The sequence below is a fragment of the Canis aureus genome, chromosome 11 (assembly GCF_053574225.1).
Source record: "Canis aureus isolate CA01 chromosome 11, VMU_Caureus_v.1.0, whole genome shotgun sequence".
In the NCBI taxonomy this organism is placed as follows: Eukaryota; Metazoa; Chordata; class Mammalia; order Carnivora; family Canidae; genus Canis; species Canis aureus.
In genome coordinates this window covers 15,645,586-15,669,119 of record NC_135621.1, presented here as the reverse complement: position 1 = coordinate 15,669,119, position 23,534 = coordinate 15,645,586, and the positions used below count along the sequence as shown (strand labels likewise).

Genomic DNA, 23,534 nt, shown 5'->3' with positions numbered 1-23,534 from the left:
TTGGGGCACAGGGGCACCCAGAAACCATCCCTTGCTCACCTGAGAGTCAGACTGAACCAGGCCTCCCCCAAGTTGGCAAGCCCGGCGGCCCTCGTCCCGGAGGGTCTGGGCACCCCGTCCTTTCCTCTGTTGCGTTAAGAACCAGCCAGCACCTTAAAGGGCGCAGCGAGGATGTGCCGGCTGCCCCAGGGCTCAACCCTGGGGAGACTGGAATCCCCCGGGGAGCCTGCGGGACTACTCCAAAGCTGCCACAGCCTGAGGTCACGATCCCGAGGTCACGATCCTGAGGTCACGTCCCGAGGTCACGATCCCAAGGTCACGCCCCGAGGTCACGATTCAAGCACCCTGGGGAGGGACCCCGCGCCCGTGATTTCTGTCCTGATCCCCCGCATACTCGGAGTGGAAGGCCAAGGCGGAGGGTCGCCGAGCTCGGGCGGTAGTTCTCAGCTTGAGAGCTCCTCAGAATGTCCTGCAAGTCCTTCTACAGGCAGATTCCAAGGTCCATCGTGAAAGCCCCGATTGAGCGGCTTCGGCGGGGCCCCACGAACTGCATTTTTAAGAAGCACTTTCAGGGAGCCCCAAGCACACTGTGAGAGCGCCTCCCCATCCAGGTCCTGGCTGCTCGAAGCGCAGCGGGCCCGTCTCGGGGCTCGCCAGACACGCAGAGCCTCGCTTTGCACCTCGAAAAGATCTTCCAGGGGATCCCTGGTTGGCTAACCGTTTTGGCACCTGCCTTTGGCCCAGGGCGTGACCCCCGGGGTCCTGGGATCCAGTCCCGCGTTGGGTTCCCTGCATGGAGCCTGCTTCTCCCTCTGCCTGTGTCTCTCCCTCTCTCTCTCTTTCTGTGTGTCTCTCATGAATGAATAAATAAAATCTTAAAAAAAAAAATGTAAAGACCTTCCAAGGGGTTTGTGCAGCAAAGTTTGAGAGACGTTGGCCTACATGGACGTTTGAGCCTCTTAGGGAGCCGCAGCAGCCGGCCCCTCCCTTGGCAACTCCTCTGAGCCACCCTCGTACGAGGGCAGCATCCGAACACCGTAAGCCCCATCTCAAGACTGGGGTCACTCCCAGGCACCCAAAAGTCCTGAGACCAGCTTCTCCATGCTCATCAAGTACTAACTTGCAAAAAATACCAATTTAGCCATGCCAGATTTTACGTAATGAACATTTGGTGTGCTTCTAAAAGAAATACATGTGGGTAAAAAAAAAAAAAAAAAGAAAAGAAAAAAGAAAAAAAGAAGAAAAAGCAGTGGTGAGGCAGGAGATTGCTAAGGACGTGCGATCACCTCCACGGGCTGCACAGACTGTAAGAGGAGGTTTCACGAGGTGGTATAATTAGGAGAAAAGGAACGGAATTAAACACAGGAAAATTTCCACTGGGTATCGGGACCCATTTCTTCACAAGGCCGGAGCGGTCCCACTAACAAAGCTGCTGTCCTGAGTCCAGGCTGGTGACTCGAGAACTCAGGGGGTCACTTGGAGCTAGGAGGTTAGCAGGAGCCCCAAGGCCCCGGGCAGGGTCCGCGCCGTAACCGTAACCTGGCACTTCCCTTCCTGGGCTTTCGCCCGCGCACCTGCCCAGAGGCTTCCCGGCTGTTCCGGCTTTTGAAATGCCCCTTCCAGGTCAATGAGGATGCCTTTTCCACTCTGGACATAAAGAATTCGAGGTGCACAGACAGAGGGACTCGGCCGAGGTCACCCTGCAAGGGAACAGCTGGGGTCTGCGAGGTCCTGTCCCCGCTGGTCCCTGAGATCAGGCTTCTGGGCCGGTCCGGGCCTCTGGACGAGGGGGTCACAGGGGATGGCCCCTAAAGGCACTTCGGCGTGTGTTTCTAATGCTCGGGAGGCTTTTCCGTGGGACCCCCTGTGGGTTGTTCTGAGGTTTCCGACCTGCTGGCGCAGCACGCGGTGCCTTTGAAAAAGTTCAGCTTCTTGAAAATAACGCAGTTGCGTTGAGTCCACTCGACCGTTTGCTGGCGCGGCGGTTACGGGCCAGTCTGGACGTGCGTCGCGCCGAACGACAAGCCCCTGCAGGCTCCCTGTCGTCGACGTGTCACAGCGTCCTCTGCTCGGTTCTCAAGGTTAGGCAGGCGTGCACCTGTCGGGCCGGCGCCCGGGGCAGCTCCCCAGACTGTCCCCATTTTGACAAAATGCGCACCTGTAGAGCAGGTCCCTCTGACCGCTGAACCCCCGCCTGCCCTCCCACCGAGGCCAGCATCCTCCCTTGCTGTGCTCCTAACGACCTGCGGCCCAGGGACGCAGGAGGAGACCCTGCCCCTGTCCCGAAGCCCCTGGGGCCCAGGCCGCCCTCGTTTCCGCAAGGGACCACCCATGTCAGCCCCTCGTCTTTCCAAGGGCCACCAGCTGCGGGGTATGTCGTGCCCTCTAACGCTGCAGAGCTGCTCCCCGAGCCTGAGAGCCGCCCCCCCCAGCCGACCCTCTAAGAGCGACCGTCCTGTGGCAGTGCCACCCCCTAACCTGCCCCCGGCCCGCGCGTGCTGCGGGGACGCTTTACCGGGTGGGGGCCGCATGCCCCCCGGGGGAGCACACGGGTGCACACCGCCCGGCACGTGCAGCAGCCGGGCCACGCATGGGGAGCGTGGGGAGCGGAGTGCCTGGACACTTACGGGGTGGTCGGCGTCGAGCTCGGATCCGTACATGAGAACCCTGTGAGAGCACCTGTCCAGCTCGGAGATCTTCCGGGGGAACCAGGGCACGTCATCTAGTTCTGTGGAAGACACAGCGCAGGTTCAAGAGCCTTAGCTCCCGGGTCGCCGCTCCCTTCTCGCGACGCTGAGGCACCCCACCGGGGACAGCTGGCCTTGCCTTCTCCCTCTGCCCAAATGCTCGCCGGCGGATTCGGCATCACGACGGTGCTTTGAGATTTCAGCAACTGAACGAGCTCACTGAATTCGGTTTGCCCACACTCGCAGTCCACGAAGATTTCAACCTCCGAGCTCCTCCGCCGGGATTTCCTGGACTCGATATGAAGCATGTTGACGTGTTTCTCCTGTGGAAATAGAAGCAACATCTGCGACTCACCCCTCGGCACAACAGGGGACGCCACAGCTGCTCGTAAGCACGGGGCCGAGGTCCAAGACCGAGGGAAAGACCATCTCCTGGCTCTTTGGTTGATGAACACATGGAAACGCTTCCAACCAGTGCCTGGGTTACTAGCAGTGGGGACTGTATGGAGCTTTTCCTGTCTCATTAAAAAAAAAATAGGGATTCCCCAGGTGGCTCAGCAGGTGAGCACCTGCCTTCCACCCGGAGCATGACCCCAGAGTCCCGGGATCGAGTCCCACGTCGGGCTCCCTGCATGGAGCCTGCTTCTCCCTCTGCCTGTGTCTCTGACTCTCTGTGTCTCTCATGAATAAATAAATAAAAATCTTAAAAATAAATAAATAAAAATTAAAAATAGAGGCATATAAAGGGCACGATACGATTACGAATATCATCCTTTCCCTGCACGGCCCACATCCCGCTGGGGGTGAGCGTAGCTACTTGGGGGGCATCAGCTTATCACGTCATCGTGCAATCCGCACATTTACATTCTTATTTTCATATGTTTCAAAAAAATAAAAAAAACCACATTGCTAAAACTGAAACCCCTAATTTAATAGTGGTACAAGGTTTCCACTGTGCATTAAAGTTCAAAAATAACCTTTGAAAAAATAAGTCAGTAGTACAAATGGCAGAGAAACGAGGCAGGCGCTGGGCGGGTGGCCTGAGGACGGTGGTTGAGAGACCCAAGCCAGAGGGAAGGAAGGAAAGCAGCCGAGCAAGTATCTCTACAGGCAGAGACCAAAACAGAACACAGCTAACGGCCGCGGGTGGACCCGTGTGGGCCACCTCCAGGCAGCCTCCCCGGACGACGCGTCCTCGCAGCCATGCTCCCCGGCGGGTTTTGGGGCTAAAAGTCTCCTGACAAAAACTAATTAATTGATTAATAAATAAAATAAAATAAAATAAAATAAAATAAAATAAAATAAGGGGCTCACAGGGGGCAGCGGCTCAGTACTTGGGCATCAGGGTCCCGGCTCCTGCTGAGGCCGAGGCCCACGTGCTCATCCCCACCCCCCGGCGACGGGAGACCGCGCCCCAGGATGCCAGAGGGGGGTCCTACAGCAGCTCACATTCCTTTTTTTTTTAAGATTTTATTTATTTATCCATGAGAGACACAGGCAGAGGGAGAAGCAGGCTCCCTGCAGGGACTCGATGCGGGACTCGATCCCAGGACCCCAGGGTCACACCCTGGGCTGGAGGCAGGCACCCCACCGCCGAGCCCCCGGGCTGCCCCGTATCAGGTCACCTTCCTCCTGTGACCCTGGGCAGTGTCGGCATGTGCAGCCCCAGCTGGGGGAGGCCGCCCCAGGCCCGAGCCCGAGCACCTCGACAGCAGCGACCCCCATATCAGGCAACTGGTCCTGCGACCCCGAGGCATAACACCCGGCTTCTGTTTGTGCTGACCTTTCTGGTGACACCAGACTTTCCAAAGCGTCTGATAAGCAACGGTGAGGCTAATAGGGGGGTCAAGAGTCTTCTCACACATGGTGTCACTTTGGACGTCCCTGTCCCCGGGTTGGGGTGAGGAGGGACTTTGGGCCAGGCAGCGGAGGTCCTGAGGGGCAGGGGGCTCCGCAGGCTCCCTGGGCGCAGGTGGCCAAGCTGGGCGCCACCAGAGCTTGTCCGGGGCGTGTGGCCTGCCCGCGGGCGCTGGCCAGGACAGCCCTGGGTGCTGTAAGGCGTGACACCTTCCCGCAGGTGTGCGTTAGCTCTGTTCACTGTGCCCGGTCCTTTCCTCGGGTGGAGAGAGAATGAGGAAACATTTGCCGGAGCAGGCCACGGACTCCCCCTCTGGTCATCAGAGGCCTCACCACACAGGCCTCACCTGTGCCCACTGTGCAAGGCACTTTCACTCCTAGCACCAGACCTACCTCGTTAGGGAGGAAGCATCACCACTGATGCACAGAGGAAGACCCTGAAGTGAGCCAGCAGCCAGCGGTTGGCCAAGCCGGGAGAACACGGGCCTGAGTCTTCCCACTGCAAGGCCAACCCTCTTCCCCGAGAGCAGCCCCAGGCCCCGCGCAGAGCGAGGCGCCCCCCCAGACAACATGCACGCGCGAGGCACGATGCTTGCCAAACGGAAAGGTAGCCCTCAGATCTACCCCGGCCAGGGGACAGTCCTTTTTCTGGGTTTCTCCAACCTTACCCCCAACCACGCTTTCTTGAGGCCACATTGGACCTGGACAACGGTCACTACATTTCTATGAAATAAAGAGAGAGTGAGCCAGCCCTGGCTTATGTATGAGGACAGTGACTCATCTCCCCAAAAGTCATGGCAAGTTCATGAAGCAGTGAGGCTCAGGTGGGCAGCGGGGCGGGGGAGGGGGGCATTCCAAAGCCTCGACTCCTGCATCTCATTTCACAGAATAAACGTGCTCCCAGGACAAGTGCGCAGTTCAGATGCGAGCAAACCAAATCGGGCTGCAGTCTCTTGATACTTAAAGACACCCTCTTTGGCTCATTTTGCCAAACAAAAGGTGTGAGACTCACCTTTTTTTAATTACTGGCTTTCTTACCTGGCAATAGTCTGCGGAATTACTAATAGGTTACCTTGGAATTAATAAAACACAGTTGGCACAAATCTGCTTATTTCGTTGTTTGGCAGACAAACCTTCCTTACAAAGCTTCGTTGACTGTGGTTTCTTTGAGCACATTATCCAGAGACAGATTTGGGGATGTTTCAAAGCAGGGGACGGGTTTGGAACTGGGCACACAGTCACTGTCAAAGTTAGGTAATGACATTTTACATTCACCTGGAAGAGGTTCAGCACTTTTACCAATCCGCCAACTTCATTTTTCAGTGAGAAGATGACAGCCGTCTTGCCGCTTTCAGGACTGGCTTCACTTTTGCTGTCCCCATTGCCGCCTTTTTTATCATCATTTTTGCCAGAGTTAGCTCTATTTAACTTCAAGAAGGTAGAAACACACAAAAACATTGGTTAGGATCCCAGAGTTCTCAAAACTAGATTTTATTTTTTGTCGGACATTCCATTCAAATGCTAGAAGCTTCAGCAATCCTATAAACTCAAAACTTGCCACATCACTCCTGACTGTCAATCATAAATTCTGGCCTAATTTGCTGCGGAACACTATTTTCCAGTGCTCTAAGGCAGAATCCAGTGGCTTAAATTAAAGGGGGATCAGATCTGCTTCACTTTATTTAACAGCCACGAAGATCTGACCATCAGAAATTATGAAGTCTCACCTATGACTAATTCCTGCTATTCTTCCTAGGTTTATTTTACAGCATAAATTTTGGTCTGCTAAACTAAGCTGAAACCCAGCTCAGGGTCCAAGTCTCTGCCCCGCTGTGTCGGGTATACTTGGACCCAAGCTCAAGCTTGCAAATAAACCCTCGTGTGTTTGAAAAAAAAAAAAAAAATTTGGTCTGCTAGTCGTTACACAATGTGGAAACTATACTAATCACCAAGCATAACAAAAATAAGACCAAACATATCTTTCACAACAATAATTTCAGTTTCCATTACGATCTTAAAAACAGAATATTCATTCCATTCTGAAATATGTCAGGACACACACTAAAATTGGCAGCTTTACTCCCTGCATTGCTTTCTGCACGACACTTCACATTGTCAGTGCGCATCTACCTGCAGGAGTTCAACACAGAGGAGCATGTGCTACTAAGGCCATCTGTGTCTGCAGATGATGCCTGAAATGTGGCTATTAAAATCCAGCCACAAAGAAAAGAGAAAGGAAGGAAGAAAGGGAAGAAAGAAGGAAGGGAAGAAGAAAGAAAGAAAAAGAAAGAAAGAAAGAAAGAAAGAAAGAAAGAAAGAAAGAAAGAAAGAAAGAAAGAAAGAAAGAAAGAAAGAAAAAGAAGAAGAAGAAAGAAAGAAAGAAGAAAGAAAGAAAGAAAGAAAGAAAGAAAGAAAGAAGAAAAAAGGAAATGAAAGAAAGAGAGAAAGAAGAAACAAAGGAAAGAAAGAAAAAAGGAAGAGAAAGAAAGAAATACAGAAAGACAGAAAGAGAAAGAATGAAAGAAAGAAAGAAAGAAAGAAAGAAAGAAAGAAAGAAGAAAGAGAAAGAAGAAAAAGGAAGAAAGAGAAAGAAAAAGAAAGGAGAAAGAAAAAGAAGAACAAAAAAGGAAGAAATAGAAGAAAGAAAAAGGAAGAGACAGAAAAACAGACAGAAAAAGAAAGAAAAAATTGAACACCAATAAAAAATAAATTAAAAAAAAAGAAAAAGAAAGAAAGAAAAAAAGAGAAAGAAAGAGAAAGAAGAAAGAAAAAAGGAAGAGACAAAGACAGGCAGAAAGAAAGAAGAAAGAAAGAGAAAGAAAGAAGAAAGAAAGAAAGAAAGAAAGAAAGAAAGAAAGAAAGAAAGAAAGAAAGAAAAAGAAAGAGAAGAAAGGAAAGAAAGAAGAAAGAAAAAAGGAAGAGAAAGACAGAAAGAAAAAGAGAAAGAAAGGAAGAAAGAAAGAGAAAAAGGGAAAAAAGGAAGAAAAAAGGAAGAAAGAAAAAGAGAAAGAAAAAACAAAAAAGGAATAAAGAGAAAGAAAAAGAATGAAAAAAGGAAGAGACAAAGAAAGAAGAAAGAAGAAGAAGAAGAAGAAGAAGAAGAGGAGGAGGAGGGAGGGAGGAAGGAAGGAAGGAAGGAAGGAAGGAAGGAAGGAAGGACGGACACTAGCTAATCATTAGGAGCAAAGAGTAAAATCTGAGAAAACTGGGAAGGAGCAAGTCTTCATTGGCCGTTCAAGACACCGTCGCACAGCCGTGAGTGGTGACTATTAGTCCTATGGGTTAAAGACAAAAATGGCAGATTTCAGAAACTTGGGTCCCACTGTCAGGAATACAGAGCAAAATAGGCTGGGAACGTTCAGTTCAAAGGCCAAGTGGAACGGGGGTGCACGTGTCGCGTGTCTGAGTTGCAAGTGCGGCCCGGGACAAAGGGCAGCGCCCATCGGCCCGGCTCGCCCGTCCTCTCGGACCCGAGGGAAGTACCTCTGAGAGGGGACCAGAGCCAGGGGGTAGGGCCCGCCCCGGTCCCCTCGGATTCCACCCCCGCCCCCCCAGCTTCATTTTCACAGGTGTCACATCTTCACACTGCCTCCCTCCCTGGATTTTTATATCATGGAAATGAATATTTTATTATTTATGACTTGGAGGAGAAAAGCTTATGCAGACGTTGGCATTTGACAGTGTGTTTAGTCATTAAAAGCTCAAATGTCTCAGCTCTCGCAACATCTGCTTGCTTGTCGCCACGTAACACGCAGCCCTTACACATGTATAGGAATTTTTATATGAGCGTGTCATACGTTAACCATAACTCTGAGCTCTTTGTTTTCCTTCTAGCAGCTCATTATGACTTCAAAATTCCTCAGGGTAATATCTCAGCCACATATTCATGGTATTTGGATGTTTAAAAAAATCTATTTAAAAGAATTTTTAAAAATAAAAAATCTATTTACATTTTTGGTCTCATTTCTGCAAATTGATTTATTTTATTTAATTTTTTTTTTTGCAAAATGATTTAAACAGTTCTACAAACTTGCCCTGATTACTTCTCAACATTTTAAGCAGTAATAATACACCAGTACAATACAACCTTCTGGCACAGGTTTGGAGCTATGGTATGAAAACAGAATTTTCTATGATACAGACTGAATTGTAACTGGTTGGATAAACTCTGATACAGTAATGAAATAGCACTTAATATTTTTAGTGACTGGGAATCTGCATACATTTTTTTTTGTTGTTCACTGCCTTTTTTTTTTTCTTAAATCTGGTCACCATTACCTCAAATCAGCATCTAAAATCCTGCAAAATTGGGGATCCCTGGTGGGGGGCTCAGCAGTTTAGCGCCTGCCTTTGGCCCAGGACGTGACCCCAGGGTCCCGGGATCGAGTCCCACGTCGGGCTCCCTGCATGGAGCCTGCTTCTCCCTCTGCCTGTGTCTCTGCCTCTCTCTCTCTCTGTCTCTCATGAATAAATAAATAAAATCTTTAAAAAATAATAATAATAAAATAAAATCCTGCAAAATGTTGACTTTTTTTCCTGTTAACATTTAAGTACAGAAACTGCCTTAAATACTGAAGCGAGTGGTGTATTGCTTTCATTGCTCCATCAAATTAAGATGAAAAATGGAGTAATGAGAAAAGCAGGAAAACTTTTGGGAGGAGCTGATGTTCCTTTGATTCCAATAATCAGCACCTACAGGCAAGAATAAAAACATGACTTCTCTGTATGTAAGGAACAGCCTCTGTAGATGGGAAGGGGTGTAGGAGGCTCAATCATCTTGCAGGAACCACAGATACCGGTTTTTAAAAAAATAAAAATAATAAATAAATAAATAAATAAATAAATAAATAAATAAATAAATCGGTTTAATTTCTTCTCCCTGTTCCTACTCCTAGTACGTGGCCTTTCAAAATCCTACATGCTTTTTTTTTTTTTTTTTTTTTTTTTTTTTTTGCTGTAGGTACAAGACGTTGGTTCATACAAGCTCTCGCTCTTGATGTTCAGGAGCTTCTTTACTTCCTACTCCATGAACTTCGAGGAGAGGAAGTTTGGGACATGGTGGTGGGGACACATGCTTGACTTTATGGGGAGAGAAGGCCGGGAGAAGGCAGGAGAAGCAGGGTGGGGTGCTGGGGGCTGGGGTGAGGTGTGTGCTTACTCTCCCTCCGGGTCCCTGTGGCCAGGATGGGGCCATCGCCACCCTAGGAACCCTCCTCCAGGGTGCCAGCTGCTCGGTACTCACTGTTAAGCTGCCCAGGAGCTGGTGGTCTTCGGGCACCGCTGAATCCAGAGAAAACCCTCTCTTTGCCCAGTATTTACTGGAAAACATCATCATTGCCGGCTGCATGGATCCGCTGCAACTTTCTGTCTGTGCAGCAGGGGGACCGGAGCGACGTCCTGGGCTGGCGGCCACCACCAGGACGGCCAGCAGGAGCCTCTGCCCAGGCTCTGTCCAGAGCCCTGGTGCTGAAGGGAGAGCGATGAGGACCGTCCTCCCCCCAGAAGCCTTTATATGAGTGACGGGGGCTGATGGGAGGCTGATTAGAAAGAAACTCATTTCTGGCTGCCGATGGCCACGATCAGATTACAGACCCGACGCCTGGGGTTATCTGTGCCTCCGGCGCAGTTTGTTTCATAGGTCGAATAGTCGTGTGGGCATGCGTGGGGGAGAACAAGACACAATGGGGTGCTGTATGTGAAAGAAACCCATATTAGCTCTGTCCCCTGGTAGCCAGCTCTCATCTCTCAAACCCGCTCCCGGCAAGCTAACCTCAGCCTTTAGGGGACTGTGAGTTCAAAGGTTCTGTGCTTTCTTCCCCCAAAGGAGAAAAATTAGAAAGATCAGCACCGCTGAATCCTTAATTCATTCCATTCTGTGTTAATAAGTGTTTTCTGATCTGACGCGTCATGACTGGATGAGGGTGATGGCTTTCCTAAAAGGCACTGCTCCCACCCCTGTGATGCCGCTATGCGGTGACGCGCAGGCAGCTGTAGCGTGAAGGCAATGTAAGGCTCTGATTTGGCCACAGACAGATAAAGGGGAGACACTAACCCTAGCATCTTACTCACTGTGTGGGAAGGAAAAGGAAACTTTTTGATGATTGATGAGAATCAATCATTCTCATCATTGATTGATGCCTGTACATCAATCAATCTCTTGGCGCTATTGATATTTGCTGAATTTTTCCCTCTCCGCTTGTACCTAGATCAAATCCAACCGTCTGAAATGCATAGATCACTTGAGGTAAGTACTGTTCCAACTTTACCAAGTGAGAAAATTCACCATGTCACGGGAAAATACTACCAACCCCCTAAGGCTGTAAGACTCGACCGAATGTGCTTGCCCGACTACAAAACTAAGCAAAACCTGGGGCTGGCACTGCTTCTCTGCACAGAAAACAAGATGAAAAACGTTCAAAACTGAAATGGATGACTTCATATTAACTGGATATTAATAGTTTCTGGAATCTTGAGGGGACATGATTATTATTTGACCTCATTTTGGAAACATTATTTGAAATGAATTTCCTCTAAAAATCAGCTCTGATAAACTAATAGGAAGGCGAAGGGTTTTTTTTTTTCTTTTTAAGATTTTATTTTTAAGTAATCTCTATATCCAACTCGGGGCTGGAACTTACATCCCCAAGATCAAGAGTCACATGCTCTACGGACTGAGCCATGCAGGTGCCTTCAGTAAGGTGAAGCTTAAATACATTGATTGAAGTTTAGCATATAGGATTTTGAGATTGTCCAACCCTGTACTAGAGCATTTCAATAAAATCATGCTACTTCTTTCTATTAAAAATTTTAAATAAAAAATGCCTTGATTGAAATCATAATAAGAATAACTAATATTACTGAGTGCTTGCCAATCGTTATTCTAAGAAAACTTTTAGATAAAAATCTGATTGATCATCACAACAACACTTGCAAGGCAGTAACTGGTATTTCCATTTTATATAAAGAGAAAACTGAGGCACAAAGAATTTAAGTAACTTGCCAAAAAGTCCAATTAAAGAGTGGCTGAGGCAGGATTTAAATTCAGGTAGTCTGGCTTCAAACTCTGTGTCCTCAACTATCACATTATACAGCCCCTTAGGTGTTCCAAACAAGGAAACATAAGTAGGCTCAAGAGAGCACACAAAGATAATTTCAGCCAGAATAGGGTTTGGGATGGTGTGCAATCCAACAAAACTTTGGGGGGGGGGGGTTGGGGTTTTTTTTGTTTTTAAAAATATTTATTTGGGGATCCCTGGGTGGCTCAGCGGTTTAGTGCCTGCCTTTGGCCCAGGGCGCAATCCTGGAGCCCCAGGATCGAGTCCCACATTGGGCTCCTTGCGTGGGGCCTGCTTCTCCCTCTGCCTGTGTCTCTGCCTCTCTCTCTCTCTCTGTGTCTTTCATGAATAAATAAATAAAAATCTTTAAAAAAATAAAAATATTTATTTATTCCTGAGAGACTCAGAGAGAGGCAGAAGGAGAAGCAGGCTCCCTGTGAGGAGCCTGATGTGGGACTCGATCCTGGATCCTAGGATCATGCCCTGACCCAAAGGCAGATGCTCAACTGCTGAGCCACCAAGGCATCCCCCAACAAAACTTTGTTAAGTGGTCACTTTGTATTAGGCATTGAAACTGAGTCCTGACAATGCCAAGATGAATGAGATACAGTGCCTCCTCTCAAGGAAATCACAGACAAGCTGCAAGAAGTGTACATGCAAATAAATAAGCAAGACAAAATATATCACCCTATCTACAGAAGAGGCACACAAGACAAGGTGTTCGATGCTCCCTTAGAAGAGTCCGGAAGCCTCTCCTGAATATTTACAAGTGAGTTTGTTCTGGGTATTTACTCTGGAGAAATGAAAGCTTATATTCAAACAAAAACCTGTACACAGGTTCACACGGTCAAATATTGAAAACATCCCACATGTCCTTCAGGGGGTGAATGAACACGCAACCTGTGGGACATTCATAAAAAGGGATACTGCTTAGCAATAAAAGGGAACCAACTATTAATACACACAACCTAAATGAATCCCAAAGGCATTATGCCAAGCGAAAAAAAGCCAGGCTTAATTAAAGGTCATGTGCATCTACGGGACATTCTCAAGAAGATAGAACTGTAGTGATGGAGAACTGATCAGGGGCTGCCAGTGTTTATGGGGGGGAGGGGGGAGTGTGACTCCCAAGGGATAGCAAGAGGGAGTTCGAGGGGCGATATTTTATATCCTGATTATGGCGGTGGTTTTACAGAGCTGTCCATGTCAAAATTCACAGAACTGCATACCAAATTGATCTTACTATACAGCAATTTTAAAATAAAATTTTATTTTTTTATTTTTTAAAAGATTTATTTATTTATTTATTTATGAAAGACAGAGAGAGAGAGAGAGAGAGAGAGAGAGAGAGAGGCAGAGACACAGGCAGAGGGAGAAGCAGGCTCCATGCAGGGATCCCGACGTGGGACTCGATCCCGGGTCTCCAGGATTGCGCCCTGGGCCGAAGGCAGGCGCCAAACCGCTGAGCCACCCAGGGATCCCCTAAAATAAAATTTTAAAAGCTTCCCAAAAGTGTTGGTGTTTGTTCATCAAAATGGAATGGGAGACAGAAAGGAAGCTATTCTAGGTAAAATGTAAGAAAATATACAGGGAACGGCTGTTCAACAATGCTGGAGTATGGGTTTGGGGCAAGGGTGTCCGGTGAGAGATAAGGCTGAGGAGGAAAGCTGGGTCAGATCCTGCTAAGCCGTGAATGGCTCGGTGGGCTTTGTACTTGATCACCTTATGCTGCAGGTGAAAGAGAACAATTGGGAGGGTTTTATGCAAGGCTAGCCTGGCCACATTAATATTTTAGGAAAGCAGCAATTCAGAGGAGGACTTCGAGACTGACGGCATATGCCACTCAGGACCTGAAATAGTGTAGCCAGGAGATGATGACCTGGATTAAGACAATAGCATTAAGAATGGAATGAGAAAATAAAAAATAAAAAATAAACAGGACATATTAAGGGGCAAAATCCACAGGACATCTCTGCTTGGATATGGACACAAGAAAAAGGTGTCAGAACAACTTCCAAGTTTCTGACTTGAGGGACTGGAAAAATGGTGGGTGTCATACATTAAACTACAGCATACATAAATAATAACAATCTAGGATAAAATTCTTAAAAGGTAGATTTTATACAGATTGTATGCAAATATCCAAGTGAAAATGTCCAATAAACTCTTAGATATATGGATTTTAAAGTAGAAATGAGACCTAGGCTGGCTGTAGAGGTTTAAGTATTGTCAAATAATTGAATTTATGTGAGTATAGCTTCACTCATGGAGAATATGTTGTCTGAGAAGAGAGCCAAGAACAGAATCCTGAGGAACACGAAACTTAAGAAGCAATTTAAAATAAATCCAAAAAAAGAAAAATGAGAAAGATAAAAGTTCAGAGAAGTAGGAAAAGAAAAGCCAAGAGAAAATAAGTTTCTAGAAGACAAATATAAGATTTGAATGATGGGATAAAGACTATTTGAAAATTTGAATGCCAGGATTTTAAAAATCATATTTAAAGAGAAAGCATTTATCATGTTTGTTTTGGAACCATAGCCTCTGAAAGCTGTACCTTAGTAGGATTTAGCCTAGGCAAGACGAGTTAGAGGGAGGGAAATGATAAAAGCTTGAACTAGGTGGTGGCAGTTATGAATAGAAAAAGGAATGTCAAAATGAGAATTAACTAGGAGTTGGAGGCTAACTGACTATTATATCAGCAAAAGAAGGTGAGGTCACATATAAGAAATAGATTGAGCTCTCAAGCTCCCGCATGGCTGGAAATGGTATTTCCACTATTTCCAAAGAAGGAATACATTTTAGAATAGAAGAGGAATTTTAGGGACAGGGAATTTGAGTTGACTGCAGTACTATCAAGTGACTTTTCTTTATTGATTCATTTTTTTCTATTTTCAAGTATTGTGATAAGTGTTGTGTCATGTGTTTCTTTTCTATGCATTTATTTTTTTATGTTATCTACATTTAATTCAAATCTTAAAAAATAAGGAGGCAACAAAGACTGAAGCTCTTGTACACTGTGGGGGAAAATGTAAAATGGTACAGCAGCCATGGAAAACACTATGGCAGTTCCTCAAAAAGATAAAAACAGAATCACCATATAATCTAGCAATCCCACTTCTGGCTATATATATTATATATATATATATATATATATATATATATATATATATATATATTATATATATATCTCCAAAGAATTGAAAGCAAGGTCTCAAAAAGATATTTGTATACCCATGTTCATAGCAGCAGCATGATTCACAACAGCCAAAAGATTGAAGCAATCCAAGTGTCCATTGGTGGATGAGTGGATAAGCAAAATTTGATATACACATGCAATGGAATATTATCCAGCCATAAAAAAGGCAATTCTGACACATGCTACAACATGGATGAACCTTGAGGGCGCATGCATAGTGAAATAAGCCAGTCACAAAAAGACAAGCGCTGTAGAACTCCACTTACATGAGTTATCTTGAGTAGTCAATCTCACAGAAACAAAGTAGAATGGTGGTTGTCAAGGGCTGGGTCAGAGGAGAGACGACAGGTTACACAGGGACAATGGCATACAAAGTCTCAGTTTTATAAGATAGAGCGTTCTGAAAAAATAAATAAATAAAAATAATAATTAAAAAAAGATAGTTCTGGAGATTGGTTGCACAACAATGTGAATGTGCTCAACACTACTGAACCGTACGTTTAAAAATAATTAGGATGGTGAATTTTATGTGTATTTTACAATTTTAAAAAAATTACTAAAATAAATAAATAAAATAAAAAATAAAAATTTTTATTTTATAAATAAAATAAATTTATAAATAAATTACTAATTTATTAGTAATTACTAATAAATAAATGAAAACCAAGATAAACCAGGAACTAAAAAAAAAAACAGGAACTAAACCATGGAAGATGCTCGCAATGAAATGCAGAGGGAAAGTGGGACGTCCTCGGGTGACAAGATGATCAAAGGCGGTGAAACGTGAAGGCTTAGGAAAGACTAAGAAAGACTCATGGTCACTAGTGTCAAATACAACAGAGCAGGGGAAGGAAATGAGGGCCAGAGGAAGACCACTAGAGCTGCCTATGACACTGTCCCTGGTGGCCTTAAAGAGTGCGAGTTTAGCAAAAGAGAGAACACAGAACCCAGCTTACAGGAGTTAAAAAGCGTGCGGGTGCCAAAGCGCAGGCCACAGGTCTAGATCACCTGTAGACGATATCAAAAGACTCTTCCTAAGAACTTCTGCTCCTTCCAGAAACCCAACTAAAGCAATAGTATAAGATTTCCTTTTTTCCTTTTTAAGGCACAGAAGAATAGCATAAAGTCGAGAAACACCAGTAACAGAAAACTGGAAGCTGAAAGGGGATGAAGGGTGATCAGACTTTGCAGACGGGGGAAAGCTAAACCTTAGGACTAGGAGGCAACCCTGTTTACATCGTAGGATCTCCTAAAGGCCCAAACACCCCTAGGGGTGAGGCTACCGGAGGAGCCCGCCAACGAGGGGCTGGAAGTCTGTTTACGAAGCCGTCGATTCCAAAACGTAACCAAGTGGTAGTGATCAAATCGAGACGGTATCGGGAAAGCAAGAGGGACTTTAGTCCTGGAAGGCTTCCGGTCTGAGGCAAGAGTTAAAAGTTTCCATTCGCTTGGAGACAACCTCAATCTCCTTCTGGGGAAGAGAACAAATGAGAGATAACAGCTGTTGGGGAGTAATGGTTGTCTGGCCAAAATTAGAAGTAACCATTTAAAGCCTGCTTGCACAAGTATTTCTATTTTTGAGGAGCCCTAAAGAACACCCTGACCATGAAGAAAGGCATCCTGTGATTGCCTCATGTCCGCGAAAGAGTAACGACCACAGGATAATGACCGTGGGACTGAAGGACACTCCCCCACCGCCAGCCTCTCGCCCTTTGGAAAAGTGCCTTTATTTAAGCCCTGTATGTTACCCCTTTGGGGAGCAAGCTCCCCCTTCCTTGGTGGCTTCCTCGTACACAAGCGGTCTCTAGTAAACCCTGCCTGCCTTCTTTGTCTTGAGTCAAGTGTTCATTTCTGTGACATTGAGACCCAAGAACCTGGTACTGGGCATCAGGCAACAAAATCAGTGTGGTACTGCAACGGGATAGACATAGAGATGAACGGAATCAAATTTAGAGTCCAGATACGAGCTCTTAGGTTTATGGTCATTTGGTTTTCAACTGAAATGCCAAGACACTTCAGTGGGGAAAGAACAGTCGTTTTAACAAATGATTCGGCTAAAACCTGAGATATCCACATTAAAAAAAAATAATAAGTCGGACACCTACCTTACAGCATACACAAAAATTAACTCAAAATGGATCATAGACTTTAAGAACTTAAACTATAAAATCTTAGAAGACAGGACTACGTCGTTATAACCTTTAGGCAATTGTTTCTCAAATATGATGCCAGAAGTATAAGCAACCAAAGAAAGAATAGGTGAGATTTCATCAAAATGAAACACTGTTTTATATTTATTTGAGAGAGAGCATGCACGCGAGCAGGTGAGGAGCAAGGGGAAGGGAGAAGGAGGGGGAAATTATCTCAAGCAGACCACACCCGGTGCAGAGCCTGATGCAGAGATCAAACCTTAGAGAAACCAAGAGTCAGGCGCTCCACTGACTGAGCCACCCAGGTGCCCCAAAGTGAAAAGCTTTTGTTCTTCAAAGAACACCATCAAGAAAATTAAAAGACAAAAAAAAAAAATTAAAAGACAACCACAATTTGGGAGAAAATATTTGCAAATCAGCTATCCCATAGGAGACAGTACCCCATAAATATGAAACTCCTACAAATCGACAGTAAAAAAAACAAATAAGCCAATTTTTAAATGACCAATGGATTTGAAAAGATATTTCTCCAAAGAATATACGGCGATAGTGCACATGAAAAAAATGTCCGACATCATTAGTCTTTAGAGAAATGCAAATTGAAAAGCATAATGAGACACAATTTCCCAAACCCTCAGGATGGCTAAAATAGAAAAGGCACACAACTGTTAGAAAAAGTGGAAAAATTGGAGCCCTCATATACATTGTTGGCGGGATTGAAAAATGGTACAGCCATTTGGAATTTTGGTAGTTTCTCAAAATGTTAAACAAAAAGTTGCTGCATGACCCAGCAATTTTACTCCTACGTATATGTAAAGTGGTGTAGATGCTTTGGAGAAATGTTTGGTAGCTCCTCTAAAAGTTCAACCTAAAGATACCATATGACTCAACAATCTCACTCTTGGGTATATACCTAAGAAAAATGAAGACATGTGTCCCCACAAATGTATATGAATGTTCATAGCAACATTATCCCTAATAGCCAAAAGTGAGAAAAACTCCAATATCAACCCAAGAAAACACAACCATGGTGTACCCAGGGGCGCCTGGGGGTTCCGTTGATTAAGCATCTGCCTTCAGCTCAGGTCATGATCCCAGGGTCCTGGGATCGAGCCCCACCTCGGGCTCTCTGCTCAGTGGGGAGTCTGCTCCATCTTCTCCTTCTGCTCCTGCTCGTGTGGTCTCTCGCTCTCTCTGTCCCTCAAATAAATAAATATTTTTTAAAAAAACATGATATATCCATAAATGGGCAATATAAAGAAATGAAGTACCGATAGGTGTTACAACATAAACTTTGAAAACATTATGCTCAGTGAAAAAAGCCAATCACAAAAGATCGCATATTTATTTTTTAATTTTTTAAAAGATTCTTTTTTTAAAGATTTATTTATTTATTCATGAAAGACACAGACTGAGAGAGAGAGAGGCAGAGACACAGGCAGAGGGAGAAGCAGGCTCCTCACAGGGAGCCTGATGTGGGACTCGATCCTGGATCCCAGGATCATGACCCGAGCTGAAGGCAGGTGCCCAAACGCTGAGCCACCCAGGCGTCCCAAGATCGCATATTTTATGATTCCATTTGCAGGCAATGTCTACAAGAGGCCAAAAGAGATTTAAAAAAAAAAAAAAACAGAGAAAGTAGACTAGGGTTGCTAAGGGCAGAAAGAAAGTGGGGGGAAGGTAGGAATGACTACTAAGGGGTACAGAGTTTCTTTTCAGGGTAAAGAAATATCCTAAAATGAGATACTGGTGGAAGTTGCACAACTCTGTGAATAAATGAAAAAGCACTGAACCGTAGACTTTAAGAGGGTGAATTTTATAGCACATGGATTGTATTTTAATAAAGCTTTTTCTTAAAGGCACTTAAATCCCTATTATTCTCCTTCTCTATTCTGCAGAGCCAAGTCACTCCCCGCCCATCCTGCCCCCAGCAGATGAATGGAGTTTATTCTCCAGCAAGGGTAAAATGCGGGGCCTCTGGACTGATGGGCACCGGACAAAGTTGAGAATAGGGGTGTCATCCTGCAAGGAGGGCGATTAGATGAGCATATGCACTGGACACCGAGACTCAAAAACCTCAGGACGCTGACAGCCAGGCATGTACCCTCCCACCAGGCAAAAGGAAAAGTCTAGAGAATCTGAACAACATGGAGAATCTGATCACCCTCTGGGGAGCTCATAGCTGACAAACCCCAATTTAAATATTTGGTGGAAAGTGTGAGGTTGGATTAGTGACAAATATAAAATCGGCAGATGAAAAGCCCTAATAAGAATTAGCCCCCCAGGCACTTGATGGGATAAGCACTGGGTGTTATGCTATATGTTGGCAAATTGAACTCCAATTTAAAAAAATAGTAATAAAAAAATAGACATCACCTACAAAAAAAAAAAAAAAGAATTAGCCCCCCATTGTATGTTAACTATACTAGAATCAGATTTTTAAAAATTTTTTAAAGAAAGGAATTAGCTCCCAAAAAAATAAAGGTGGGGCTAAATTGCCTCAGCTAATTGCTTTAACCTAATCAATATTACGATATCAACTATATCGGCAGGTGGAAAGATAAAGAAGTTTGCATGTGCAAAAAAAAAAAGTTTGCATGTGTATAGCGGGGGCTGATGGGAGGGGAAAGGGGGGATAAATCCACATCTTCTAAGATGAGGAGTCAGCGGCTAATAAGCATATCACAGCATCAGGAGCTACGGAAATGAATACACTAAAGAACCAGCTGAAAGCTAAAAATTCTTGCCACTGGGGAAGGGGAGCTGGAGAGTGAAGGAAAAAGTTTCGCATGACAACACATCTTGTGGAAACCATGTGCATGTGTGACATTGATGGCAAAAAAAATAAAAATTGAAGAATAAATGAGACCCCATCAAAAATAAATAAATTCTACTGCATCGAAAATGGAGTTTAAGTCTTAGCTTGTAGCTGTATTTGAGGACATTTGACTTCATGTGTCTCAGCCTTCGTTTCTGTCATTCAGGGTGATTAATATTTACGTCGTACGGGGCTAGGGTGTCAATTAAATTGGGTGTGTGCAGCGTCTCGCACGCAGTGACAGAGATCAGATGCTCAAAGTGTTATTACTTCTTTTCCGTCCCTCACTGATCGTGAACCAGAGTGATGTGAACGTGGGCACTGGGTCGGAGCCCTCAGCAGACATCAAAGCCATGTGCACACCTAGCTTTCCGGGAGGCAGCGGTCCCTATGGTCACGGGAGGCTGGAAGACAATGGTCCCAAGAGGAACCAGAAGAATTGGTTTGGACCAAGCTGTTAGAGAGCCCACGAGTCAGAAAGTGGGAAACGAAGTGGGAACGTATGAAATGAGATACGGCAGACGGACTCCTCTCCCGGACGTGGGCCTCCCGGGGCGCACAGGCCAAGCGCACATCTTCCAAGGCGCGAGGTGCTGCGAGCGGCCTCCTCCGACTCCACGAGCAGGTGCGTGGAGCTCGCGGGCCCGTCGGGCCAGAACAGCACCGGCTCGTCCCGCCGGGGCTCGGGGCGCTGACAGGTAGGGGAGGCGTGGCAGGTGCAGCCCCGCCGGCACCTGGGGAAACCCCCGAGAGATGAGCAGACCCCGGGGCCCCAAGCCAGGCCGCACACCCGGAAAGCGAGCTGGACCACGGCCTCGCACACACACCCGCGAACATCAGCTCCAAGAGCTTTGGGGACCTGGACGTGCAGGCTTGCAAGGCTGAGGCCACTGGGACGCCCCAGCTCCCCACGGCCGGACACGTGCAAGGCGCCGCAACAGCACGCTTGGGCGGGGACCCGAGGGACCAGGCAGCTCTGCGGGATCTCCTGCCCCTCCGGCCCGGTAATCACACGCCTGGGCATTTGCCTACAACCCAGGAAGGCGGCCGGCAAGGGGTCCGTGCCCCCGCCATTGCCGCAGCCTCGTGGCCCGCAGCCCATGTGGTGGGACACGGGGGACACGGGCACCCCAGGCCCGACGCCAGCGCTCGGCCCCCTGGCCTCCAGCCCCCGCGCCGGCCGCCTCCACCTTGCGCTCGAAAATAAAGCAGCAGGTTTTATTTATTTTTTTATATAAATTTATTTTGTATTGGTGTTCAATTTGCCAACATATAGAATAACAGCCAGTGCTCATCCTGTCAAGTGTCCCCCTCAGTGCCCGTCACCCCGTCACCCCCACCCCCCACCCTCCTCCCCTTCCACCACCCCTAGTTCGTTTCCCAGAGTTAGGAGTCTTCATGGTCTGTCTCCCTTTCTGATATTTCCCACTCATTTTTTCTCCTTTCCCCTTTATTCCCTTTCACTATTTTTTATATTCCCCAAATGAATGAGACCACATAATGTTTGTCCTTCTCCGATTGACTTACTTCACTCAGCATAATACCCTCCAGGTCCCTCCACGTCGAAGCAAATGGTGGGTATTTGCCGTTTCTAATGGCTGAGGAATATTCCATTGTATACAGAGACCACATCTTCTCTATCCATCATCTTTCGATGGGCAACGAGGCTCCTTCCACAGTTTGGCTATTGTGGCCATTGCTGCTAGAAACATCGGGGTGCAGGTGTCCCAGTGTTTCATTGCATCTGAATCTTTGGGGTAAATCCCCAGCAGTGCAATTGCTGGGTCGTAGGGCAGGTCTATTTTTAACTGTGTGAGGAACCTCCACACAGTTTTCCAGAGTGGCTGCACCAGTTCACATTCCCACCAACAGTGTAAGAGGGTTCCCTTTTCTCCACATCCTCTCCATTTATGGTTTCCTGCCTTGTTAATTTTCCCCATTCTCACTGGTGTGAGGTGGGATCTCATCGTGGTTTTGATTTGTATTTCCCTGATGGCTAGTGATGCAGAATATTTTCTCATGTGCATGTTGGCCATGTCTATGTCTTCCTCTGTGAGATTTCTGTTCATGTCTTTTGCCCATTTCATGATTGGATTGTTTCTTTGCCGTTAAGTTTGATAAGTTCTTTTATAGATCTTGGAAACTAGCCCTTTATCTGATGTGTCATTTGCAAATATCTTCTCCCATTCTGTAGGTTGTCTTTTAGTTTTTTGGACTGTTTCCTTTGCTGTGCAGAAGCTTCTTATCTCGATGAAGTCCCAATAGTTCATTGTTGCTTTTGTTTCTCTTGCCTTCATGGATGAATCTTGCAAGAAGTTGCTGTGGCCAAGTTCAAAAAGGCTGTTGCCAAAGCAGCAGGTTTTAAAGATGTGGTCGAAACCGACGATGGAGCAGGCTCGGCTGCAGGGGCGGGGGCCTTGCCACCCGCAGCACCGCGGCCCAACCCGAGCCCGCCGCCGACCCGGCGGCCAGAGACTAATCCCCGACGACCCCACGCGGCCGAGGAACTCCGGACACAGGAACGCCGAGGTCCCCAACAGATGAACCAAGAAGAGCCTCTCCGCCACAGAGAGCACGCGACGGCCACCGGCAGGGCCAAGAGGACGCTCCTCGGGGTGGGACAGAAGGGTTGATAAAGTCAATGTCACCAACTTTTTTTTTTTTTTTTGAAAAAAAGAAGGCTCCCCCTTTCCACGAGTCCTTTAAAAAGAGAGCTTAGGGGACGGGGCTTTCAGGTCTGGGAGGGGTGGCGGTGGCCCCGTCGGGCCAAGGGACGAGATCAAGGGGCCGTGGCGGCCCAAGGTGCCCCCGCTGAACCAGCCCGCCGGCCGCAGTCCCTCCTCCAAGGCCAAGGCGGGGGGCCCATGAGTCATCACCCTTCTCAGGGTGTCACCCTTCTCCACACTCACCCACCGGAAAACCCTGGCACACGCTCCGCTCCACACGACGCCCACAGCCGCGGAGCCAGGGAGCAGGGCTGGGGGAGCCGCGGGCCCCGTCCCCCGGGCGCCCCTCCGGGCAGTGGGCCCGTCAGCTCCTCAGCAGCCCCCTGAGCCGACGGAGGGAGCCTGTGCCAACGTGTCAGAAGTCGAATGGAAATGGAGCAATTTAATAAAATCCCGTTCTCAGCCCTTCACACCGAGAGGTACAAAGGCATGTATCTTGAGCTTCGTCCCTCCTGGGGCAGGGGGGCGCTGGGGGAGCACCTGGGTGTTCACAGGGCCCGTCTACTACGAGTACAGCAAGCACTTAAACACACTCCGAAAACCCAACAATTTGGTCCTCACGTCGTCTATCTGGGCTCGGTTAGGCGCTGTTCACTGTTAAGGGCCTCCTCGTCAGCAAATGCTCCATTGGCCCATTTGGCACTTGGCCCAGCTAACGAAGAGCACGTGGCCCCGACGTCCCTCGGGGCAGCCTGCGGGCCGTGCCCACGGCGACAGCAGCATGCAGTGTAATCGCGGAGAGCAATTTGCTTTACAAAGTGAGCCCGTGAGGCTCAGGGAAGAGGTCCCAGTCGTCGTACCATCGGGCCATACAGCAGCTAACGCAGTGTACGCCCAGCGCTCTTCGGGTCTCTAAACCCGAGGGGTCGGTAGTAGACCGGTGCCCCCATCAGACGCGAGCAGTGGTGGAAACATCTATTCGCTGTCACAGCAAAAGCCCATCTCTAGGCTTAATAAGTCTTCTTAATTAAAAAAGCGGAGCCACAAACGGACTGCTCATTGATCACAGCTAAGCTTATTGGAATGTTCTTTTCATTCTTCTTTC

General features: G+C 47.0%; 1 protein-coding gene across 1 annotated transcript in view; it reads right to left on the bottom strand.

Annotated features, from left to right (window-relative positions):
- TPH2 (tryptophan hydroxylase 2) overlaps positions 1-10,322 on the bottom strand; it is an 85,820-nt gene extending 75,498 nt beyond the window's left edge. The window contains exons 1-4 of the mRNA XM_077913851.1: positions 9,787-10,322; positions 5,820-5,972; positions 2,827-3,010; positions 2,628-2,728 (exon numbers count right to left, since the gene is read on the bottom strand). Of these exons, the coding sequence (XP_077769977.1) occupies positions 2,628-2,728; positions 2,827-3,010; positions 5,820-5,972; positions 9,787-10,101 (753 nt within the window). The 5' untranslated portion in view covers positions 10,102-10,322. The remainder of the gene's footprint in view (positions 1-2,627; positions 2,729-2,826; positions 3,011-5,819; positions 5,973-9,786) is intronic.
- Between the last annotated feature and the right edge of the window lie 13,212 nt (positions 10,323-23,534).